At 52.1% G+C, this 21,114-nt stretch overlaps 1 protein-coding gene across 3 annotated transcripts; it reads right to left on the bottom strand.

The window, feature by feature from the left end:
• Positions 1-5,418: 5,418 nt before the first annotated feature.
• CCDC197 (coiled-coil domain containing 197) lies at positions 5,419-16,945 on the bottom strand. Of its 3 annotated transcripts, XM_055097979.2 has the most exons (7): positions 16,928-16,945; positions 15,986-16,222; positions 14,556-14,638; positions 12,891-13,069; positions 10,875-11,006; positions 9,258-9,374; positions 6,814-8,518 (listed from the first exon to the last, which is right to left on the bottom strand). In XM_055097979.2, the coding sequence occupies exons 2-7, from the start codon at positions 16,087-16,089 to the stop codon at positions 8,465-8,467; spliced, it is 669 nt and encodes a 222-aa protein (XP_054953954.1). In that variant the 5' UTR covers positions 16,090-16,222; positions 16,928-16,945; the 3' UTR covers positions 6,814-8,464. The 3 variants fall into 3 exon arrangements, 2 of the variants coding, with proteins under 2 accessions (XP_057155764.1, XP_054953954.1); XM_057299781.2 differs by lacking the exons at positions 6,814-8,518; positions 16,928-16,945 and adding an exon at positions 5,419-5,622 and having other exon boundaries at positions 15,986-16,216; XR_010109778.1 differs by lacking the exons at positions 6,814-8,518; positions 9,258-9,374; positions 10,875-11,006; ... (1 more) ...; positions 15,986-16,222; positions 16,928-16,945 and adding an exon at positions 14,761-14,884 and having other exon boundaries at positions 14,536-14,638.
• Between the last annotated feature and the right edge of the window lie 4,169 nt (positions 16,946-21,114).

Genomic DNA, 21,114 nt, shown 5'->3' with positions numbered 1-21,114 from the left:
AGACAAAGTCTTGCTCTGTTGTCCAGGCTGGAGTGCAGTGGCGCCATCTTGGCTCATCGCAACCTCCGCCTCCTGGGTTCAAGCAATTCTCCTGCCTCAGCCTCCTGAGTAGCTAAGATAACAGGTGCGCACCGCCATGCCCAGCTAATTTTTGTACTTTTAGTAGAGACGGGGCTTTGCCATGTTGGACTGGCTGGTCTCGAACTCCTGACCTCAGGTGATTCACCCTCCTAGGCCTCCCAAAGTGCTGGGATTACAGGCGTGAGCCATCACGCCCGGCTTTTTTTTTTTCTTTGAGATGGAGTTTCACTCTTGTTGCCCACTATCTCGGCTCACTGCAACCTCTTCCTCCCTCATGAGCGATTCTCCTGCCTCAGCCTCCCAAGTAGCTGGGATTACAGGCGCACACCACCATGCTCAGATAAAGTTTTGTATATTTTTAGTAGAGATGGGATTTTTTTCTGAATATTTTTGATCTGCGGTTGGTTGAATCCAAAGGTGTGGAATCCGTGTATACAGAGGGCTGACCATACTGAGCTGAAGGACATAAACATTTTTTAAGCCTCTCAAGACCTCTTAGCAAATTGCTTTCCAGAGAGTTTATACAAACAATTCTACAGTGAGCCTATCTTAAAAGCATTTGTCTGTTGCTTTATTTTGATAGGCAATAATTGTATGGTTGAAATATTTTTATGTTTATAGGCCATTTTATTTCGTGGTTTGCTGAATATGAGCAACTGGTGTCAATTTTTTTTCTTTTTTTACTTCATAAGTATCAAAAACATTGATATAAATATCAAAAACATTGATCCTTTCCCAGATTCCTCACCATTTCCCCCCAGCTTATTGTCTTTTGATATTTTGATGTACTCTGAAGTAGATGTATTTGTAACTTTTTTTTTTTTTTTTTTTTTTTTTTGAGACAGAGTCTCACTCTGTCACCCAGGCTGGAGTGCAGTGGTGCAATCTCAGCTCACTGCAACCTCCACCTCCTGGGTTCAAGTGATTCTCCTGCCTCAGCCTTCTGAGTAGCTGGGATTACAGGCGCCTGCCACCACGCCTGACGAAGTTTTTGTATTTTTAGTAGAGACAGGGTTTCGCCATGTAGGCCAGGCTGGTCTCGATCTCCTGACCTCAGGTGATCCACCTGTCTCGGCCTCCCAAAGTGCTGGGATTACAGGTGTGAGCCACTGCACCGGGCATATTTGTAACTTTTATGTTGTCAGATTGTTTTTGGGTGTTACTCCTGTCGTTTCCATGCTTTCAAAGTCCTTCCCTATTGAAGGCCAGGTGAATATGGACCAAGTTTTCTTCTTTTTGACATTCAGGACTGGGCACAGTGGCTCACACCTATAATAGCAGCACTTTGGGAGGCCGAGGCGGGCAGATCACTTGAGGTCAGGAGTTCAAGACCAGCCTGACCAACATGGTGAAACCCTGTCTCTACTAAAAACACAACAATTAGCCAGGCATGGTAGTAGGTGCTTATAATCCCAGCTACTCAGGAGGCTGAGGCAAGAGACTGGCTGGAACCCAGGAAGAGGAGGTTGCAGTGAGCTGAGATTACACCACTGCACTACAGCCTGGGCTACAGAGTGAGGCTCTGTTGAAAGAAAGAAAAAGAGAGAAAGAAAGAGAGGACGGGAAGGGAAAGGGAGGGGAGGGGAGAGGAAGGGGAGAGGAAGGGGAGGGGAGGGGAGAGGAAGGGGAGGGGAGAGGAAGGTAAAGGAAGGGGAGGGGAGAGGAAGGTAAGGGAAGGGGAGGGGAGAGGAAGGTAAGAGAAGGGGAGGGGAGGGGAGGGGAGGAAAGGGGAGGGGAGTAAAGGGGAGGAAAGGGGAGGGGAGTAAAGGGGAGGGGAGGGGAGGGGAGGAAAGGGGAGGGGAGGAAAGGGGAGGGGAAGGGAAGGGAAGGGAAAGGAAGGGAAGGGGAGGGGAGTAAAGGGGAGGGGAGGGGAGGAAAGGGGAGGGGAGGAAAGGGGAGGGGAAGGGAAGGGAAGGGAAAGGAAGGGAAGGGAAGGGAAGGGAAGGGAAGGGAGGGGAGAGGAAGAGGAAAAGGAAGGAAAAGGAAGAGACATTCAGATGCCCAGTGTTTCTCTGCCTATGATTTGGGAGCTGTCTGTGTTGGAATCACCTGGGGAGAATGCTAAAAATCCAGATTTCTGGGGCCTCACCCTAGAAACAGAGTCTCTAAGAGGAAGCCACAGTTCTCTCCATTTTTAGCAAGTCTCACGTGTGGTTCCAGTGAACACTAAAGTTTGAAAACCACTGCTCAAAAGAATGATAGGACACAATTTGAAAAAGAACACAATCCAATTCCCCCCTCCCAAGAGCCAACTTCCCCAGCACCAGCCATTTGGCAATAATCCAATTCTTCCAGGATAGTCTGTGGGAAGAATTTCCTCATGCTTGAAGTTGCTTAAAGCTGGGATTCACTGGCAGGTAATGAGCTCTTGGTCTCAAAATGTCCAAGCCTGGGACTGTTGGTGTCTTGGGATCCCATGGTCCAGTTGGAAGGTCAAATGAAATGACATTTCATAAGTTACCTGAACTAGTGCTTTTTATTTTTTCTCCAAATGCCCTTGAAGGTTTTTCTCCAGCTAATATAGAACCTATGAGAAAAGTGCTTTGAAGGTGCAGGGTCATGGGGGAGTGAGCTTTCTGTAAGACAAAAAGCCAAGAAAGGAGAAACAGCATTCTGGTACTTACCAGCAGCCTGAGGTAGCCGCGCTGTTAAGCGCAATGCCGTGTCCAATTCATGGCCCCAGCCCTGCCCAGGGGAGGCTGGGAGCTCCCAAGGTACCCAGATGCTGGCTGCAAATGTCGACTGGTGGCCAGGCCATTGCCACGCCAAGCAACTGTACCAATCCCGCTCCTCCCCAAGGAGTGTGACAAAATATCTGAGCTAGATCAAGCACGACAGGTGCACAGCAGGCAGGTGACAGGGGACAGAATGACATAGAGCCCTCGAAGGCACAGTCAACAAGCCAGAGAACTGCACCCTGGGCGTAGAAGGCGGTGCTCTCTCCAGCACCTCCCGGGAGGTCAGACAGGATTAGGGCAGCCCTCCTGGAATGCCCGGTCCAGCCCCATCGTGCAGAGGGAATTCCGAAGTCCAGGCAGGGGTAGTTGGTGGTCACAGTGGAGCAGTGCCTGGCTTCAGCATGTAGGATTTGCCATTACTCTAAAGCAGTGGTTTTCAAAATGTAACCCCAGGACCAGCAGCATCTGCCACATCTGGGGATTTGTTAGAAATGCGGATTCTAGGGCCTGGAAGTTCTGGAGGTGGGTCCACACTCTGCATTGATACAGGCCCTCCTGATGCGTGTTCAAACCTGAGAACCACCAGCTTAATCCTCTGCACTGGGGAAGATTAATGGGATACTTTAGCTTGCTTTGGAAAGAGTGGGAAAGACAGAGAACAGAGAGGCATGAGTGTGTGAGGCTCCCCTTGCACTGCCCTTGATGGAGTCTAAACCTCAGCCTGGTGTTTGGGGCTCCACGTGGTCCCCCAGCCCACCTTCTCAGACTGCTCAGGGGGTTCCGCATGCTCCAGCCAAAATGCAAGTCCCTACTCTGGCGTTTCTGTCCCTTTTCTTTAGTGCAGCCTCTTCCTTCTGAAATCCCACTCAAGCCCTACCTGAGGTGCCCTCTTTCCTCTGAAGGTCTATGAGACAAGAAACTCGGAACAGCGGCTCCCTCCTGGCTCTCCTTTTAAAAACTACACTACTCACCGGGCACGGTGTTTCACGCCTGTAATCCCAGCACTTTGGGAGGCCAAGGCGGGTGGATCACCTGAGGTCAGGAGTTCGAGACCAGCCTGGCCAACATGGTGAAACCCCATCTCTATTAAAAATATAAAAATTAGCCAGGCATGGTGACACGTGCCTGTAGTCCCACTTACTTGGGAGGCTGAGGCAGGAGAATCGTTTAAACCCGGGAGGTGGAGGTTGCAGTGAGCAGAGATTGTGCCACTACACTCTAGCCTGGGTCACAGAGCAAGGCTCAGTCTCAAAAACAATGACAACAAACAAACAAACAAACACCCCAAAATATAACTATACTACTCTTAAAACCTGGCCACAATCAGCCTTCCTTCTTCCGTGTATCTTTCCTATTTAACTCCCTGGCCAAGCCTGACTTATCCCCCACCCTCTCCCAGCAGCACCTGGAGTCAAGCGGGCTTTCGAGGTTCTTGGCTGACAGTCAGCATCTTTTCTTTTCTAAAACTCCCCTTTGAAAGTTCATGTGCTGACTCACCACTGTTCACAGCTCAGCAGCTGCTCTTAACTTTCTGCCTTTACCTAGATAAATTAACAGCAGCTGACCTCGAGAGTTGAATTATTTTTGGGGCTGTGGTGGTTGCTGGAATGATTTTACCCCAGTGGCACAACGAAAGCAAGCAAGTGCCTTCTATGCAGACCTGGCTTTTCCAAACTTGACCTAGAATGTCAGACTGGCGTGGGGGGCTTAAACATCCTCTCACCACCACCCCCGTTTTTTTTAAAGACAGGGTCTCGCTCTGTCACCCACACTGGAGTGCAGTGGCACAATCACGGCTCACTGCAGCCTTGACCTCCCAGGCTCAAGTGATCCTCCCACCTCAGCCTCCTAAGTAGCTGGAATCACAGGTGTGTGCCACCATGCCTGGCTAATTGTTTCATTTTTTATAGAGACAGGCTCTCCCTATGTTGCCCAAGCTGGTCTTGAACTCCTGGGCTCAAGTGATCCTCCTGCCTCTGCCTCCCAAGGTGCTTGGGATTATAGGTGTGAGCCACTGTGTCCGACACTGTCTCCCAATTTTACAGGTAGAAAAACCAGCCCAGAGAGGGACCTTGCCTTGCCAAGGTCTCCCTGAGAGTACCAACCATTTCAGGCAGCTCAGACACCTGCAGGATGGGCAGAAGGTACCAACCTGGTACTCAACTTCTGGAAGAAAGTGATGAGATGCCCCCTACACATTCAGCACCCCCATTAGCTCTGCAGACTGCTGTGGGCAAGGTGAACTCCCACGGATCCCACGGCCCTGGTGGCTCTTTACAGTGTCCTGTGACTGGGACATTCCCAAGAGCCAAGCATCCGTCCAAAGCTCCTCAGTCTCAGGAACCCACCATGAAAGTGAGAGACGCAGCCCCGGCTCCCAGGAGGGAGTCTTCAGCCCAGGATCTTCCAGCCTGGCTGCTGCCCCCAACTCGGGAACCTGCCTCTCTCTCTCCGATCCCAGGCAGGCCTTACCTGGATCCCTGCCAATCCCCCAGGATGGGGAGCAGCACCCCCAACCCTAGCTGAGCCCAGGACCCTGACCACCCCCTCAATGCCCCCAGACTCTCTCCCACTGGCTTAGAGATGTTGGTGGTGAGAAAAGGAGGCAGGCAGGTAAGGAGAGGTCGTGATGCCGCGGGGCCTGCAAGGCGCAGGCTGGTCAGTACAGGCCGGAGCACTCTGAAGCATGGGGGCTGGGAAAGGGGGTCCTGGGGGTGGAAACCCGCCACCTTGGACATTTCCTGAAGGGTTTGGGATGTCTTCTGAGCCACTGGTCCCTGAAGCTGTCCCATGACCAGCACACTTTGGGTTCCGTGAGCAGTGCGATCAGTCTTACAGTCTCCATTTTGTTCAACATGAACTCCTGGGAGGGAAAATAAATCTCTCACCTGACAGTGTTTTGGCCTCTGGATGCTGCTTTCTAGGTACCAAAGCATCATCAAAGGCTGACCTACTTCTTTAACTCTCACAAGCGCCCTGCAAAGGATGTGGTATCAATGCCACTGGGCAAATGAGCAAACAGAGGCTCAGAGAGGTTAGGTGACTTGTCTGATGTGGCACAGCCAGGAGTGACAGAGCTGGATGAATAGGAGTCCAGATCCTGGTGTGACTTCCTGAAAATGGTTGCCTGCCTCTTCTCACTGCCTCTTCCAAGAAGCCCACCCTGACTGTCCCCAGCCTCCCTCTCTGAAGGGCATTCGTTTCTTAAGGACCAGATGGGCCTCCATCTCCTGTTGCCTAGCAGAATGCTGAGCATATTCAGGTGGCTCAATTCATGTTGGCTGAGTGACTGACAGTTGTCAATCCAGAGGCCCAATCTGATTGTTGCTTGGGACCCTGTGACATCACCACATAATTTCTTCCCTTTTCTTGGGAAGAAGATGAAATTAATACACTGTGACTATTTGGACAAACGTGTCCTTACTCAGAAATCTCATTTCTTTGCAATATGAATAAGTTCCAAGCTGTATATAACTAGGGATGCCAATTACACAGACTTCAACTGAATGGTGCCCACTGAGTTGTGCCATGCAGCAGCCTCGGTACTGCCTGTGAGGCTCCTGGAGAAGTCCTTCTGAACTGAGCCACAGGCTTGCTCACTGCTGACTGTTGCACTGGACACTAGGGAAGAGACCTGCCCCTCAGTGTTCCTGGGGAGCTAAGTATCCCGTGTTTGGATATCTGCACGGAACCTGCCTCAAATGAGGTAAGCAAGTTCTGACTTAGGATGAAGTCAGTGCTAAAGGTAGAAGACAGGAGAGCACGGAAAGGATGGGTCTTTGATGATGCCACTCAGCCTAGGATCACACCATGCCTGAAACCCACCCAGGCACCAAACTTCCACTCATGACACAAGATGTGCCCTGGTAGAGGAGCCAAATGACCTCAGAAAAGAACAAAGTTGGAAGACTCACACTTCTCAATTTTAATATTTATTACAAAGCCACAGTAATCAAGACAGTATGGTACTGGCATAAAAACAGGCGTAGCGATGAATGGAATAGAATCAAGAATCCAGAAATAAACTTTTCATATTACGGTCAATTGATTTTTGACAAGGGTCCTGAGAAAACTCAAAGGGGAAAAATAGAACTTTTTAAACAAATGGTATCAGGACAACTGAATATCCTCATGCGAAATAATGAAATTGGACCCCTACCTTGCATTATATTAAAAAATCAACTGAAAATGAATCACAGACCTAAACAGTAGAACAAAAACTATAAACTTCTCACAAGAAACAGGTGTAAATCTTCATGACCCTGGATTACGTAATGGCTTTTTAGATATGACTCCTAAAGGACAAATACATACACATACCCAAAGTAAAACTGTTGGATTCTCGGCCGGATGCAGTGGCTCACATCTGTAATCTTAGCAATTTGGGAGGCCGAGGCAGGTGGATCACTTGAGGTCAGGAGTTGAAGACCAGCCTGGCCAACTTGGTGAAACCCTGTCTCTACCAAAAAATACAAAAATTAGCCAGGTGTGGTGGCGCATGCCTGTAGTCCCAGCTACTGGGGAGGCTGAGTCAGGAGACTCGCTTGAACCCAGGAGGCGGAGGTTGCAGTGAGCCAAGATGGCGCCACTGCACTCCAGCCTGGGTGATAGACTGAGACCCTGTCTCAAACAAACAAGCAAAAATACAAACAAACAAATTGGATTCCATAAAAATTCAAAACTTCTGTGCTTCATCAAGATAGTAAAAAGATAACATGCAAGATAGAAAATATTTGCAATCATATATTTGATAAGGGACCTGTATCCAGAACGCAAAAAGAATTCTTACAACTCAACTAAAAAAAGACAAATAGGCCGGGAACAGTGGCTCATGCCTATAATCTCAGCACTTTGGGAGGCCGAGGCGGGTGGATCACTTGAGGTCAGGAGTTCGAGACCAGCCTGGCCAACATGGTGAAACCCTATCTCTAATAGAAATACAAAACTTAGCCAGGTATGGTGGTGCATGCCTTGTAGTCCCAGCTACTTGGGAGGCTGAGGCAAGACAATTGCTTGAACCCGGGAGGCGGAGGTTGCAGTGAGCCGAGCGAGAAGCGCCATTGCACTCCAGCCTGGGCAAGAGAGTGAGACTCTGTCTCAAAAAAAAAAAATACAAATAATCAAATTTTTTAATGGGCAAAGAATTTGAATAGACATTTCTCCAAAGGAGAGATACACATGGCCAATAAGCACATGAAAAGATACTCAACATCATTAGTCATCAGAGAAGTGCAAATCAAAACCACAATGAGATGCCACTTCACACCCATTAGGAGGGCTAAATTAGAAAAAGTTGACAATAGCAAATGTTGGCAAGGATGTGGAGAAACTGGAACCCTCGTACATTGATCATGGGGATGGTAAATGGTGCAGCCACTTTGGAAAAGAGTTTGGCAGTTCTTCGAATGTTAAACATAGAGTTAAGAGATGACCCAGCAATTGCACTCCTAGGTATGTACCAAAGAGAAGTGAAAACATATCTCTGCATAAAAATTTGTACACAAATGTTCTTAGCAGTAATATTCATAATACCTAAGGAATGTAACAATCCAGATGTCCGTCAACTGATGAATGGATAAACAAAAGTTCTATCCATATAAATACGCCCATACCATGGAATATTCAGCTATAAAAATAAAGCGCTGATTCGTGCTGGGACATGGATGAACCTTGAAAACATTATGCTAAATGAAAGCAGCCAGACGCTAAATGAAAGCAGCCAGATGCAAAATGTATCTTCTTGGGGGTGATGAAATGTTCTGGAATTAGAGAGGGGTAATGGCTGTGCAATTTTGACTATACTGAAAACACGGACGTGCATAATTGTAAGGGCTAAATGTTATGGTATGTAAATTATATCTCAATAAAGTTATTATTTTAAAAAGACATGCTGTGTTGTCAATCAAAGCCAATCTGATCACGTTTTCTGTTACTGCAGTAACAGCATCCTGACTGATGGGGGCGATGAGGAAAGAAGCCCAGTGGACTGACAGTGTGAAGTTTAAGGTGAGGACCCTGTGCAAGAGGCTCCCTCAGTCACTGAAATGCCCGCTGCCAGCGTTCTCATATGTGTAAGAGTGTGATCATACCTGTTTGCATCTTCGTGCGTGCAAGTCGATGTTTGTGTGCTTATTTGCAGGTGTGTCTGTGTATGTCTCATGTGTGGGTGTGCAGAAAGCACACATGGATGTTGATGGGTGTATACTTTGTGTGTGCGTGTGCCTGTGTGTGATGTGTCAGTGTGGAGCTACATATGAAGACCAGGTGGGAAGTTCCTCTATGCACCCTCTACACCAACCCTTCACCTAGTGGGTGCTCAAGTTTGTAGACTAATAGAGACCTTAGGACCTTACTGCACCAGGCACCAATGTAGCTATGGAAAGAAGAGCTGATGGGGGGCTAAACACAAATGCAGCCTGGGCTAAGGAGCAGGACTAGCTCAAGTTGGAGTCTTGCCTGGGGCAGTCAGGAGCCCCGCAGCCATCTGTCTATCCTTACCTTAATCAGATCGAGCTTGGAGAAGAGATCCATGCTCTTGGGCACGCCGTGGGCAGAGGGGCAGCACTGCCGGGCCATGTTGGTGATGGTCATTTGCATGTAGCCGAGCAGCTGATCCTGCAGCGAAGAGAAGGAGGAGATGGTGGCTCAGGCTCTCTCCCAGCATCCCCTGCCCCTGCCCTGGCTCACTCCAGCCAGCGAAGTGTCGTGGACAGAGCTGGGACACTGGGAGTGTCCTTCTCATCATGGTCTATATTCCTCTCCTGCGGGGCTCGGTTGAGTTCCTCCCTACGTCAGAGCCTGAGCAGCCTCCTCTGCAAAGAGGCAGGTTGGACTAACTCCTTTCAGAAGGGCTTCCTGGCTGGAGGCATCGGGGTCCACACCTCGTTAGAAGCAGAGGACTGGGAAGGGGCATGGAGTGGGGCCCTGGACTTCAGACCTCCAGGATCCTGGTCTGCTGCAGCAGCTTAGAGAGAAAGACCTCAAAGGGGCTCTGTAGACTGTGACCCACCCAGCTCCCTCCCTAAGCCCCTTGCCTTGGCTGGAGGTCAGCAGCCAATAGCCCCCAAGCCTCATCTTCCAAACTCAGATCCCTCGAGGCCCAGTCAGTCTGGACCTGAGCAGGTCTCACACTCACTCCATGACCTCATCCTGTGCAGGGAGGGTGTGCCCAGCGCAGCCCTGTGCCCAAGCCATGGTCCTAACTGTCCTCCCGCAGTCCTGGAGGCCAGAAGAACATAGACTGTTGCCTCCGTTTATGGCGAAGAACCAGGGTCCAGGGGTGACCAGACCACACTCCCAAGGCCAGTAAGGGGCAGTGCAAGAGCTGAATTCTGGAATCCCTGGAATTCATGGCCATGGACTTTGGCCATGACTTGTTCTTTCTGAGCCTCATTTTTCTCATTTGTAAAATGAGTGTGGGTAAAATTCACCAATATTTAAGAACACCTACTCCAGGTCAGACTCTCTGATCAGAGAGACACCAGGGTTACTGAAGACAGTACATAACAACCACTCACTTAAACACTGTTATCTTATTATTAACCACAAACATTATACAAGGACTAAGAGCTCGGCACAACACCAAACCCTGGGACTGGGCCGGTGGATCCCGGCTCTGGTTCTTGGCAGAGCTCTGTCCTGAAATATCTGTGGCCTCAGTTTTCCCATCTGTGAAGTAACATCGGACCCCTCAAAGAGAGGCCCTTTGAAAGCAAACTGTCACCAAGGAGAAGAAAGTGGTGTGGGTCTGTCTGTGTGTGTGTCTGTCTCTATGTATGTCTCTGCATGTGTCTTTGTGTGTGTATGTGTCTGTGTGTCTGTGTGTGTGTTTGCATGTCTGTGTGTGTGTCTGGCTGTGTCTGTGCATTTGTGTGTATGTGTCTGGCTGGGTCTGTCTATATGTCTGGTTGTGTCTGTGTGTCTATGTGTCTGGCTGTGACTATGTCTGTGGGTGTGTGTGTCTGGCCGTGTGTGTGCCTGTGTGTCTATGTGTCTGGCTCTGTGTGTGTGTGTCTGCGTGCGTATGTGTCTGTGTGTTTTGGGATTGATGATGGAGACATCAGCTTCCCCTTCCCCACCCCTAACCCCACCCCCAGGCTGAAAGACTGGACTCACATTATAGCTGCTGCTGGTGTGTGTGTCAAAGTCAATGTCCTTCTGGTAAGTGATGCTGTGCTTCAGCTGCCACCACTGCTCCTGCTTGCGGTAGCACTTCTTCTGCAGCTGACACAGCCGGATCTTGAGGCTCTGGGGCAGAGGGAATGGGCCATCTTGGTACAACAAACCCTCCAGGGCATGCGCCCTGGTTTGAGTCCCCAGGGTGGTCTGTGCAATGACAGGATAGGAGGAAGGAATACTTCTGGGTGGCTGGGGCCATTCAAGGCACCAGAGATGCAGAAAAGGGCGTGTCCAGGCTGATGGAGCTTACCTGAGCCCCAGTTCCTGACAATTTTATAAACGGCAGTTCCCCTACACAAATTCTCTTGCCTGCCACGAGGTAAGACGTGCCTTTGCTCCTCCTTCACCTTCCACCATGATCGTCAGGTCACCCGAGCCATGTAGAACTGCGAGTCCATTAAACCTCTTTTTCTTTATAATTTTGTGTTTTTTTTGAGACAGTCTCACTCTTTTTGCCCAGGCTGGAGTGCAGCGGAACAATCTTGGCTCACTGCGACCTCCGCCTCCTGGGTTCAAGTGATTCTCCTGCTTCAACCTCCTAATTAGCTGGGATTATAGGCGCACACCACCATGCCTGGCTAATTTTTGTATTTTTAGTAGAGATGGGGTTTCACCATGTTGGCCAGGCTGGTCTTGAACTCCTGACTTCAAATGATCTGCCCGCTTCGGCCTCCCAAAGTGCTGAGATTACAGGCGTGAGCCACCATGCCTGGCCCCCTTTTTCTTTATAAATTACCCAGTCTCAGGTGTTTCTTTATTAGCAGCATGAGAAGGAACTAATACATGCCCCCAGCCAGGCCCTGTGGGTTAGGAATTTGAAAGATACAGAACAGGCCAGGTGTGGTGGCACACGCCTGTAATCCCAGCTACTCAGGAGGCAGAGGCAGGAGAATCGCTTGAGCCTGGGAGGCGGAGGCTGCAGTAAGCCGAGATCACTCCACTGTACTCCAGCCTGGGCGACAGAGTGAAACCCTGTCTCCCAAAAAAATGAAAGAAGGAAAGAAAGAAAGAGAGAGAGGGAGCGAGAGAGAGAGGGAAAGAAAGAAAGAGAGAAAGACGCAGGACATACCCCCGTGGCCCCGCTTCTCTGAGGCTTACTTTCCTCCCCTCGAAAATGGGAAGAATAGCCTGGCTGGACTTGCCTTTCCCTAGTCCCAGCCCTTGGAATAGTAGCACGTACTTGGAGGTGCTGGCGTGAGATTTAAGTGAGATAAAGCATGTAAAGTGCTTCACGCAGTGCCCAGCCCATCCATGAATTTCATTCTCCAAAGAAATGGTACAACGTGGTGCAGGCTTGCAGCGCTGCCACTAGGGGGCAGATGCTCTCTCCAAAACTACGCAGCAACCCTCTGCAGTGAACCAACCGGCTGGTCATCCTTCCTCTGGGATCCCGAAGTCCCCGGTCCCAGTGGCAGCATGAATCTTCATGATGCCACCACGCCTTTGTCAGGGCAGGCTCTTCCACCTGGAGTGCCCATCCCTCCCAGCGGAAGTCCTATTTATTATGCGATAACTACAAAGGAAGGGAAGGGAAATGATGTCTCTGGCACTTACTTTGAGGCAGTTTGTGTTTGGCGCCTCGCAAGGACCCTAGCAACTAGGGTGTGTTGCCCCCACTTGACAGATGCAGAAACTGAGGCTCAGAGAGGCTACAAACTAGTCACACAGCTAGTCAGTGGCTGAGCTGGGAGCCGAGCTCCAGTCCCTCTGCATCCAGGACACCTGGCTTTTCTACCACGCAGAACAACGTTAGGCACGAGCTGAGCCTCAGGCAGCAGAGGGGAGAGGAAGGGGATATGGAAGGCGGCTCAGGAGCGACAGCCCCACCGAGGGCCCCCCAGCATTACACCGCTGCTCCCTCTAGGCCTTCCCCAGGGCTATGCAGGAAAGGGGGCCCCACGCCCCCAGCTCCCTGGGCCACGGGGAATGGAGCAGACTTCAGGCAGCTGTTACCAACATGAGAGCCCTGTGATCCTCCTCTAGAGACTGCAGGCTCCGGTGGACAGCCTGGCTCATCTGGGAGAAGGCCTCGAGGCGCTTCTGCGTGTCCTGGCTAGCTGTGAAGAGCTTCCCGTAGTGCTTCACCATGGCCTCCACCGGCACCTCCTCCGGCTCCTCCCATCCCGTGCAGCCTACGGAGACAGCGCCATGGCGGGATGGGTGGGTGCCCCTGCAGTGGGCCATGCCAACAGGGTGGCCAGGAATTCCAGCTGGGGCCACAAAATTGAGAGGTGCCAGACAGTCCATGACAGCAGGATGACCCCAGAGAGTAGGATGGTCCCGGAGTTCTCCGGGCTTGCCATCCACACCCGTCCCCCGCCCTCCCGCCCCCTCCACTTCAAGGGAATCCTCAATCTTGGAAAGTTCAGCCAGAGACTGAGACAGGGATTCTGGATCAAGACCACCGAGCGAGGCAGGAGATTGCCCTCAAGGAGACGTTGCTGCTTGGAGCAGCCTGAGAGGGGGATAGGAATTGTTCCTGTCCTGAGCGAGCAAGTGCCAAGTCCTGGTGGTTATGCATTTTGGATGGGTTGAACAGGGCAGAATTGCTGAATTAGGAAGGTCCCAAACCACAAGCAGCACTGGGTGCTGGGTCTGCCGCAAGCCCCATGCTTGACCTGCGGCCCTGACTCCTCCTTGGCTCAGTACTCAGTATATATCCCCAGCCTCCCAGCCACATCACCCAGCAGCCCGGAGCTCACCACCTCCAAACCCACCTCGCAGCCCTATGGCTCCTGCCTACATTTGTGTCCCTCCCTCTGCCTGAGGGTCATTCTCCTTTGCTGCACCTATTTGAGCCCCATGAGAGGTCACCTCCTCCATGAAGGCTTCCCTGATCTCCAAGGCAGAGTTTTTGGAGTTTCCATAGCTCCTCTCATTCTAGCACTTAGTACAGTGGCTATGAAGTCAGACGGACCAGAGTCTGAGCCCAGTGCCACCACTTCCTGACTGGGTGACCCTGGGCAAGTTCGTTACCCTCTCTGAGCCTGAGTGACACAGTAGTGCAAAGCTCATAGGAGGGGTAAAAAAGATTTGCTAAAGAGCTTAGCACAGGGTACATATTTAATAAATGGTAATAATTATTATTGATGGTGTTGAAATAATAATGATAACAATAAATATGTGACTCCCCTTCCCTTTTCTAATGAGTTTCCAGTACTCAAAAAACAACACACAAAACCTCATCTCAGATGTCCTTATACTCTTAGTTAATAATAGCAAAACAAAAACACAAAACCAAAGACAAACAGAATAATAATAATAATGGCCAACGTTTACCAGGTACTAGCTAAATGTGGGGCCCTGTGCTGTGCTTATAAAGGATGACTTCATCTAGTCCACAAAATTATTGCTGTTCCCATTGTACAGATAAGAAAATCAAGGCCTTGAGAACTTGCCAGAGGCCACACTGTTAGCGACAGTGGAGCTGGAGTTGGGACCAAGCAGTCAGACTCGGCTGCCTGAGCCCTTCCCCACCACTGTGGGGTTGGCCTTTGTGGATTCCCATTCTGTAGATGAGCAGCTCGTGGCTCCATCAGGCCACACACCATGTCGCAGTCCTGCAGCCAGTAGGCGGCTGTGGAGAGAAAGGGCTTTCCGAGGAAGCTGTGTACATACCCTCGGGGATTTTCTCAAGGACCTTAATCAGATAGTCTTCAAAAAGCTTGTGCTTCTCGACTTCTCTCTTGAGCTTCTTCTGCCTGTAAAGCCAGATGCAGGAACATGGCCTGGAGGCTCCCAGGTCACACAGGACCCCCTGTGAATGAACCTGGACCACCATCTGTGATCTCCTGCTTGGACGTGCACTGGGCCGGCCACGTACCACTTTATCAGTTGGCCATAGACTTAGGAGTCTCTGCATCTTCATTTCACTGCTGAGCAAACTGAGCCACAAGCAGATCAAATAAATGCCCATAGCAGGATCTCCCAGGCAGCAAAGAAGGCATCTGGGGGAGAATGAAGGCTGAGCCTTTCTGGCCAGAGTCTACAGTGCCTCCCCTGGAGGCTGTGCAAGTGGCTGCCATCTCAGGAGACAGGCCGGCCCCTATTAGCTGGTGATGTGGGGCCAGCTGCTTCACCTCTCTGTGCCCGGGTTGCCCATCTACAGCAGGGATGATGTGAGCTGCTGGCCAGGGTCATGCGTGGGGCTCCCAGTGCCTTGGGAGCACTCCATCAGAGGTGGGGGCCCCACCAGCCCCCAGACGGGAGACGGCCACGTGCTATTGCCTGACCATACTTGACTCTTTGGGGAATCCCTAAGCAAGTCACCAACAGGTCACCTGCTCTGGACCCAGCCAAGGTCAGCAGTCAAGGGCAGAGACCAGAGTGGGGCTTGGCCTGGCCAGCTGGCCAAGCTCCCAAGCCACTCTGACTGTCCAACAGGGGCTGTGCTGGGGGTTTCTGAGTGGCCCAGGGCAAGCCACTCTGCTTCTCTGGGCCCTCCCTCTCTCATCAGTATGGTTCTGAAAAGTGCAGGACAACATCATCCTTCCCACAGATACCACGTGGGGCCCTGTGAGCCGTGACAGTGCTAAACCGTATTGGGATCAGGAAGGCCTCTGCATCTGTTGGGTCAGCCCTTTTATTCATAAAACTTTGCATAGACACATCCTTTTGCATCGAATTCAGGCTTTTGTGGGTAGCCTGAAATGTCTTATCTCCCCAACCTCCCATCCCCATGGGGTGAGGACCCAGGGTCACCACTAAGAGTCAAGGCGGCAACCTCGTAGACTGGCCTTAGAGGGGCCGAGTGGACAGGTGCAGACGGATGGTCACCCACAGTCCTCCTTCCTGATGTAGAGGCTCAGCCTGCAGAGGGCCCGGGACTGGCCCAAGATCTCAGGCCAAAGGGCAATAGCCACACCTCTTCTCTCTCCCGTCACAGCTGTTGCTCAGCCCCACCCCGCCCATTTGCTTCCAAGCCACACTGCCCTCCTCATCCACCCCCTGTCCTGGCCTCCTCAGGGACATGTTTGCTAAGTCCAGCCACTTAGCCCACGGGGGAAGCACTGGGGCTGGGGCTGGGGCAGGGCTGGGACAACACATACTTAGCCTGGAGCTGGTAGAGTTCCTGCCACAGCCCTTGAAGGTCCCCTTCCTTGTCACCAGGATTGCTTGGGTCAGCTCTCTGGCCTGTGTCCATGGCTGCCATCACCTCACCACCGCAAGCTATGCAGGAGGACAGGAACCCCGTGAGCCAGGCAGGATGAAGACAGACCGAAAAGGGACAGTCACAGCCGCAGCTTCCTCTTCAGATCCTTGGAAGCCAGGGTTAGCATCCCCACCTCACAGAAAAGGAGACAGAGGTTCAGAAAGGGGCTGTGACCAGCTTAAGGTCATCTGGCAGGACTGGATGAGGACCCAGGGCTCATTAAATCCCAAGTCCAAGGTCTTCGGGCTGCATCCCCAGCTCTGGAGAGGTTGAGGGTGCCATTCTGCAGGGGCCTTGTTTCCCTTGCAGCCCTATAACTGGTACAGCCCCATCACCCCCAAGTCTTCAGTTCCTGGCCACCAAGATGCCTGGGAACTTTCAACAAGTGCTGGCTTCAAATAAATGATGGAAGAAGTCATAGGGTCAGAGCCGGAGTTGGTTCAGAAAACAGCCTGCTTAAGGAGGAGGCAGCTTCATCATCATCTCTGCCCACCCACCCCCCATCCATGCATTTATTCACTTAACCAATATTACATGCTCTGAGCTCATACAGGTCTTACAGAGCTACAGTGGAGACTGAGCAGAGATGCTTTGAAGAAGCTCATGGTCAAGCTGGGAAACTGGTCTAGTTACAAGTAGCTTCAACACAGTCATGCAAACCATTCCTGAGCCACTCGCCCAAGGCCAGTATGCAAGCATGACCCTCATTGGTCAACTGCTGAACCAGCCCAGTGCGTTGGGGAGAGAAGGTGAGGGGCTACAAGGTCAGTCTTTCTAGCCCCAAGCATCAAACATAGGTAGACAGGCACTGGAGGAGGAAGGGGCCTAGCTGACTCACCTACAGCTCCAGGAGCACAAAGCCACAGCCAGGCTGTGACATCACAATGCTGGCTTCTGTCCTTATGATGTGTCCATTGCAGGATCCACCTGTGGGTGGAGGGCCAGATTCTCCATGGTCCTAAAACCTCCCACCCCCAACTCCCAGTCCCGTTCCCAAGAAGATGGGGAGAAAGGGCACTGGCAACCCCGTGTGAGACTTGGGCTATTTTTGTCCTTTCTGTCAAGGCTGGTCTGCTTTATGTGCTGCCCAGTTCCCATTGACCTGTCCCGGGACTCTCCCTTGACCCCATCCCACCTGATTTTGGTGGCTGCAGCTCAGGCATTTCTCCGTCAGCCCCCACAAGGCTCAGCCCCACCCATGACTCAGGACCAGGCCTGGTTCCGTGCAGGGGGTGGGAGCAAGCTGAAGGACCCATGTCTGGGAACTGCCCCTGCCTACGGCTTGGCGGTGAACCTCCTGTTGGAACCACTGGACCTGTCCCACCGGGGAAGGTGGGGTGGGGAGGGCTGGGCCTCTTGCCCACCCTGACACCCCACCCCCACCACACGCACCACCCTGCTGGCTGGCCTGGCCTTCCCCCTCAAAGGCTTCCATTGGCTCAGAGCTGGGCAACCTCAGATGGCTCCTGGGAAGCCACAGCTCAGTGTGGGCTCCACTGGGAGGAACGTTGTGGGTGGGGAAGGTCCCCAGAGAGGGTGAAGGAGGCAGGAGCCAGGGCAGGGCCTGAGCCAGAGCGGGGGCCAGGAATGAGGGAGGGGCTGGGGTCTCTTCGGGGGCAGATCAAGGGCCGGGGGTTCAGGTCTGTGGCTGGAGTTGGGGCACGGCTGGAGCAAGATCTGGATCAAAGGCTTGGGCTGGGGCCAGGGTCGGGGCTGGGCTCGGGGGCAGGAGCAGGGGTTTGGACTCATCCCCCTCACGACCCCTTACCAGCAGGCAGTGAGATCAGCCCCAGCCAGCCCAGGAGTCCCTGACAGGTGCCCAGGGCTGCCTCTCCATGGTCCTAGAGCTCCTCGCTTGTGTGCTGAGCACCGACTGAGAATGAAGGTGAAGGGTCCTGGCTCTGGCCTTGGGTTCAGACTCAGGAGGGAGGTGGATGCAGGTGTGGGGGACGTGGATGCAGAGGGAGAGGAGCTCAGGGGCTGGGGTTGCCCAGAGAAGGAGTCAGCCCAGTTCGAGGAGGGGTGGGGGAGTCCCCCAGAGTCAGCAGTGTCCGAGGTGTTTCACGAGGATAAGAATGAAAGGAGAAGGTGGGAAGGGCATTCTGGCAGAAGGGATGGCAGGGACAAAGGTTCGGAGGCACGGAACAGCTTGCACATCCTGCGCAAACCGTAGGCAGAGCCTTCAAAGCAGAAGGGGGAGATCAGGGTGGGAGTGGTTTGGACCGTGGCTGGTGAAGCTGTTGGCAGGAGTCAAAGGGTATCAGCCAGCAGCAGAGACTGTCCGGGCTACTCTGGGCAAGGAGGGATGCATGGGAGGCTGTAGGGAGGTGCAGAATCAGAAGAAAAGCTGAAAATCCAGAGAGGACAGGGGCTCAGGGCAGCCCTGGAGATCCATGCGGCAGGAACTCAGGGAGGCGCCCCCAGAATGAATCCTTCCCAACCCCTTTTCATCATCCTCTCCATTCTCAAGAATCAAGAGAGGGTGCCCAATTGGCTGAGCCTGGGCCATGTGCCCACCCCTTGGCTTGACTGACAGTCATATCCTAAGAGCCCGCATTGGGGCCCGGAAGTTTCCCAGTGCAAACCCTGGCGCTGTTCCCAGGGAATCAGGACAGCTGAGCAACAGAACCCACAGGTGCTCCTCCATGGAGGCTCAGGGACAACAGGCTGAGGAGGCTCAGGGACAACTGGGCTGCATCCCCAGCTCCGGATAGGTTCAGGGTACCATTCTGTAGGGGCCTTGTTTCCCTTGCAGCCCTATAACTGGTACAACCCCATCACCCCCAAGTCTTCAGTTCCTGGCCACCGTGATGCCTGGGAACTTTCAATAAGTGCTGGCTTCCAACAAGTTCTGGAAGGAGTCACAGGGTGAGAGCCGAAGCTGGTTCAGAAAGCAGCCTGCTTAGGGAGGAGGCAGCTTCATCATCATCTCTGCCCACTCAGAAATGGTCAGAGCATTTCTGAGCATGCTGTCTGGCTCAGAGTGGCGGTGAGGCTGGCAGCGTGGCAGCGGGAGTGACTCATGTCTGTGTGGCTCAGGTCTAAGCACTTCCATGCAGGGGTTCATTCATCTTCATGACACACCGACGTCAAAGCTGTTATTTCACAGAGGGCAAAACTGAGGCCCAGAGAGGCTAAGTAACTATAGTTCCGATATTAATCCAGAAAGTCAAGATCCAGAACCATCTGGGAGGTTGAGTTGTTAGGACCTTGAAAGTGATGGATAGGGGGTCCCACAGCGGGAGGCTGTTCTTGGGGAAGACTCCATTAGCACCTCTGGGTATGGGACCTTCACTGGGGACAGTCAGACCACTGACCCTCCTCTGGCCGGAAGCAGATGCTGGAGAAGGCTCGCCAGACCCTCGTCCCTTCCCACGCTCAAAAATTCCAGGACTTTTCTTCCTAGAAGTTCAAGGCTGTAAACCACTTGACCCCATAGGTGGGGGTGGGCAGGTAGGTTTGGAGTGGGGATGGTGGCACTATTTGTTTTCCAGTGACAATTTCATTTTTGGCCTGAAGTGTCCCATAGGCGCTGAGAGAACACACAGATAAGGCTGGGAGAGGCTGCAGCTCCTCGGGAGCCATTTCTCCCACCCAGGCCCCTAAAGAGTGACTGTCACAAGCACCAGGGATTGAGTCCTATCACGGATTTGCCACTGCCTGACTCTTTACCGGGAGTCTCTCGTTTCATTCTCAGAACGGTCCCCTAGGGTGGTGGTAGCACTGCTCCATTTTGCAGATGAGAAAACTGAGTCTATGAGGCGAAGTAACTTGCCCAAGGGTACACAGTTAACACAAGGTAACAGGGCTGGCTACACAGTTTGTGGGGCTCAGTACAAAATGAAAACGCTGGGCTCCTTGCACAAAAATTATTAAGAATTTCAAGATGCAATAGCAGAAGATAAAGCCAAATGTGGACTCTTGCGAGTACAGATCCTGCATAACTGCATACGACCCACGCTGGGATTTGGACCCAGGTCCAGGGATTCCAGATGTAGTTATTCTCCATCCTGCTCCTTAAAACCCACAGGCCTGCCTCAGACCCCTCTTCACCGCCCTGGCTCTTCCTCTTCTTCCTCCCCCTTCCCCAGCCTCACTCAACCAGCAGACCCCACCCTTCCCTAATTAGGGGAAGACTCAAGCACTTACATGGAGGGTGAAAGGAACTTAAGAAGAAAAGAAATGATCAAGGCAGAGAGACAGGAGCTGCCAAGGTTCCACAGCGGTGAGGGGCGCAGGTCTCTCACCTCCCAGACTAGCCTCTACCCCCTGGGCCTTGGGCAAGAGAAATCCAAGGCAAGTCTGTCTGTTACAGGCAGCTGGGAATCTTGGGAGCTGGGAACCTGCTACAAGGACAGAGCTGCAATTAAATGGCAATAGGACCCCTTTTCAAAAACCTTAACAAGGACTCCTGGGGCTGGAATCTGCCCCCAGGCTTGGGTCACCAGGCACAGCAGAAGGAAGGGCCTGATCAGGCCTTCTGCAGAATTCACCCCATCTGCTCTACGGCCCCAAATGCCCCTAAACAGGGCCAAGGCCGGCCCTTCCTCAGCCATTGACGCTCAGGATGCAGAGTGGGGCTGCGGGTTGAGGCAGGGCTACCAGCTGTGTGGCCTCAGGAAAAGCACTGACCTCTCTGAGTTTCAATTTCCTGAAAGGCAAAGTGTGGGTAATAGCACCCAGGGATTAAACGAGATAATCCAAGTACAACACTTAGCATCTTCTCGTTTTTGTAGAATTAACCCATGTGTGCATAGGAGAAAGTCTAGAAAGATATGAATGAGCATTTTATGTCTTAGGGGCAGGGAAAAGGGGAAACTTTTAAACTGGTACAACTCTTTAAGAGAGTATCTGTTCTGACCCTTTAGGAAAGCAAGCAGCCCAGAGCTGACCCGTCGTAGGTATTCGATGGGCGTTAGTTTTGTTTCCTGCCCACCTCTTCTCTCCCCCTCCAGAGGATCACAATGGGCTGATCCCCTAATACAAGAGCACAGGAGCTTCAGCAGAGGTTGCTGGGGTTGGCTG

The sequence above is a fragment of the Pan paniscus genome, chromosome 15 (genome assembly GCF_029289425.2).
Source record: "Pan paniscus chromosome 15, NHGRI_mPanPan1-v2.0_pri, whole genome shotgun sequence".
Taxonomy (NCBI): Eukaryota; Metazoa; Chordata; class Mammalia; order Primates; family Hominidae; genus Pan; species Pan paniscus.
This window is presented reverse-complemented; position numbering and strand designations above follow the sequence as displayed.

Coding starts and splice junctions, on each gene's coding strand:
- CCDC197 (XM_057299781.2), bottom strand. CDS start 16,089: ATGGCAGCCATGGACACAGGCCAGAGAGCTGACCCAAGCAATCCTGGT. Junction 14,639..15,985: donor CTCTACCAGCTCCAGGCTAA/GTATGTGTTGTC, acceptor CTGGCTTTACAG/GCAGAAGAAGCTCAAGAGAG. Junction 11,007..12,890: donor ATCACAGGGCTCTCATGTTG/GTAACAGCTGCC, acceptor CCTCTGCCCCAG/AGCCTCAAGATCCGGCTGTG.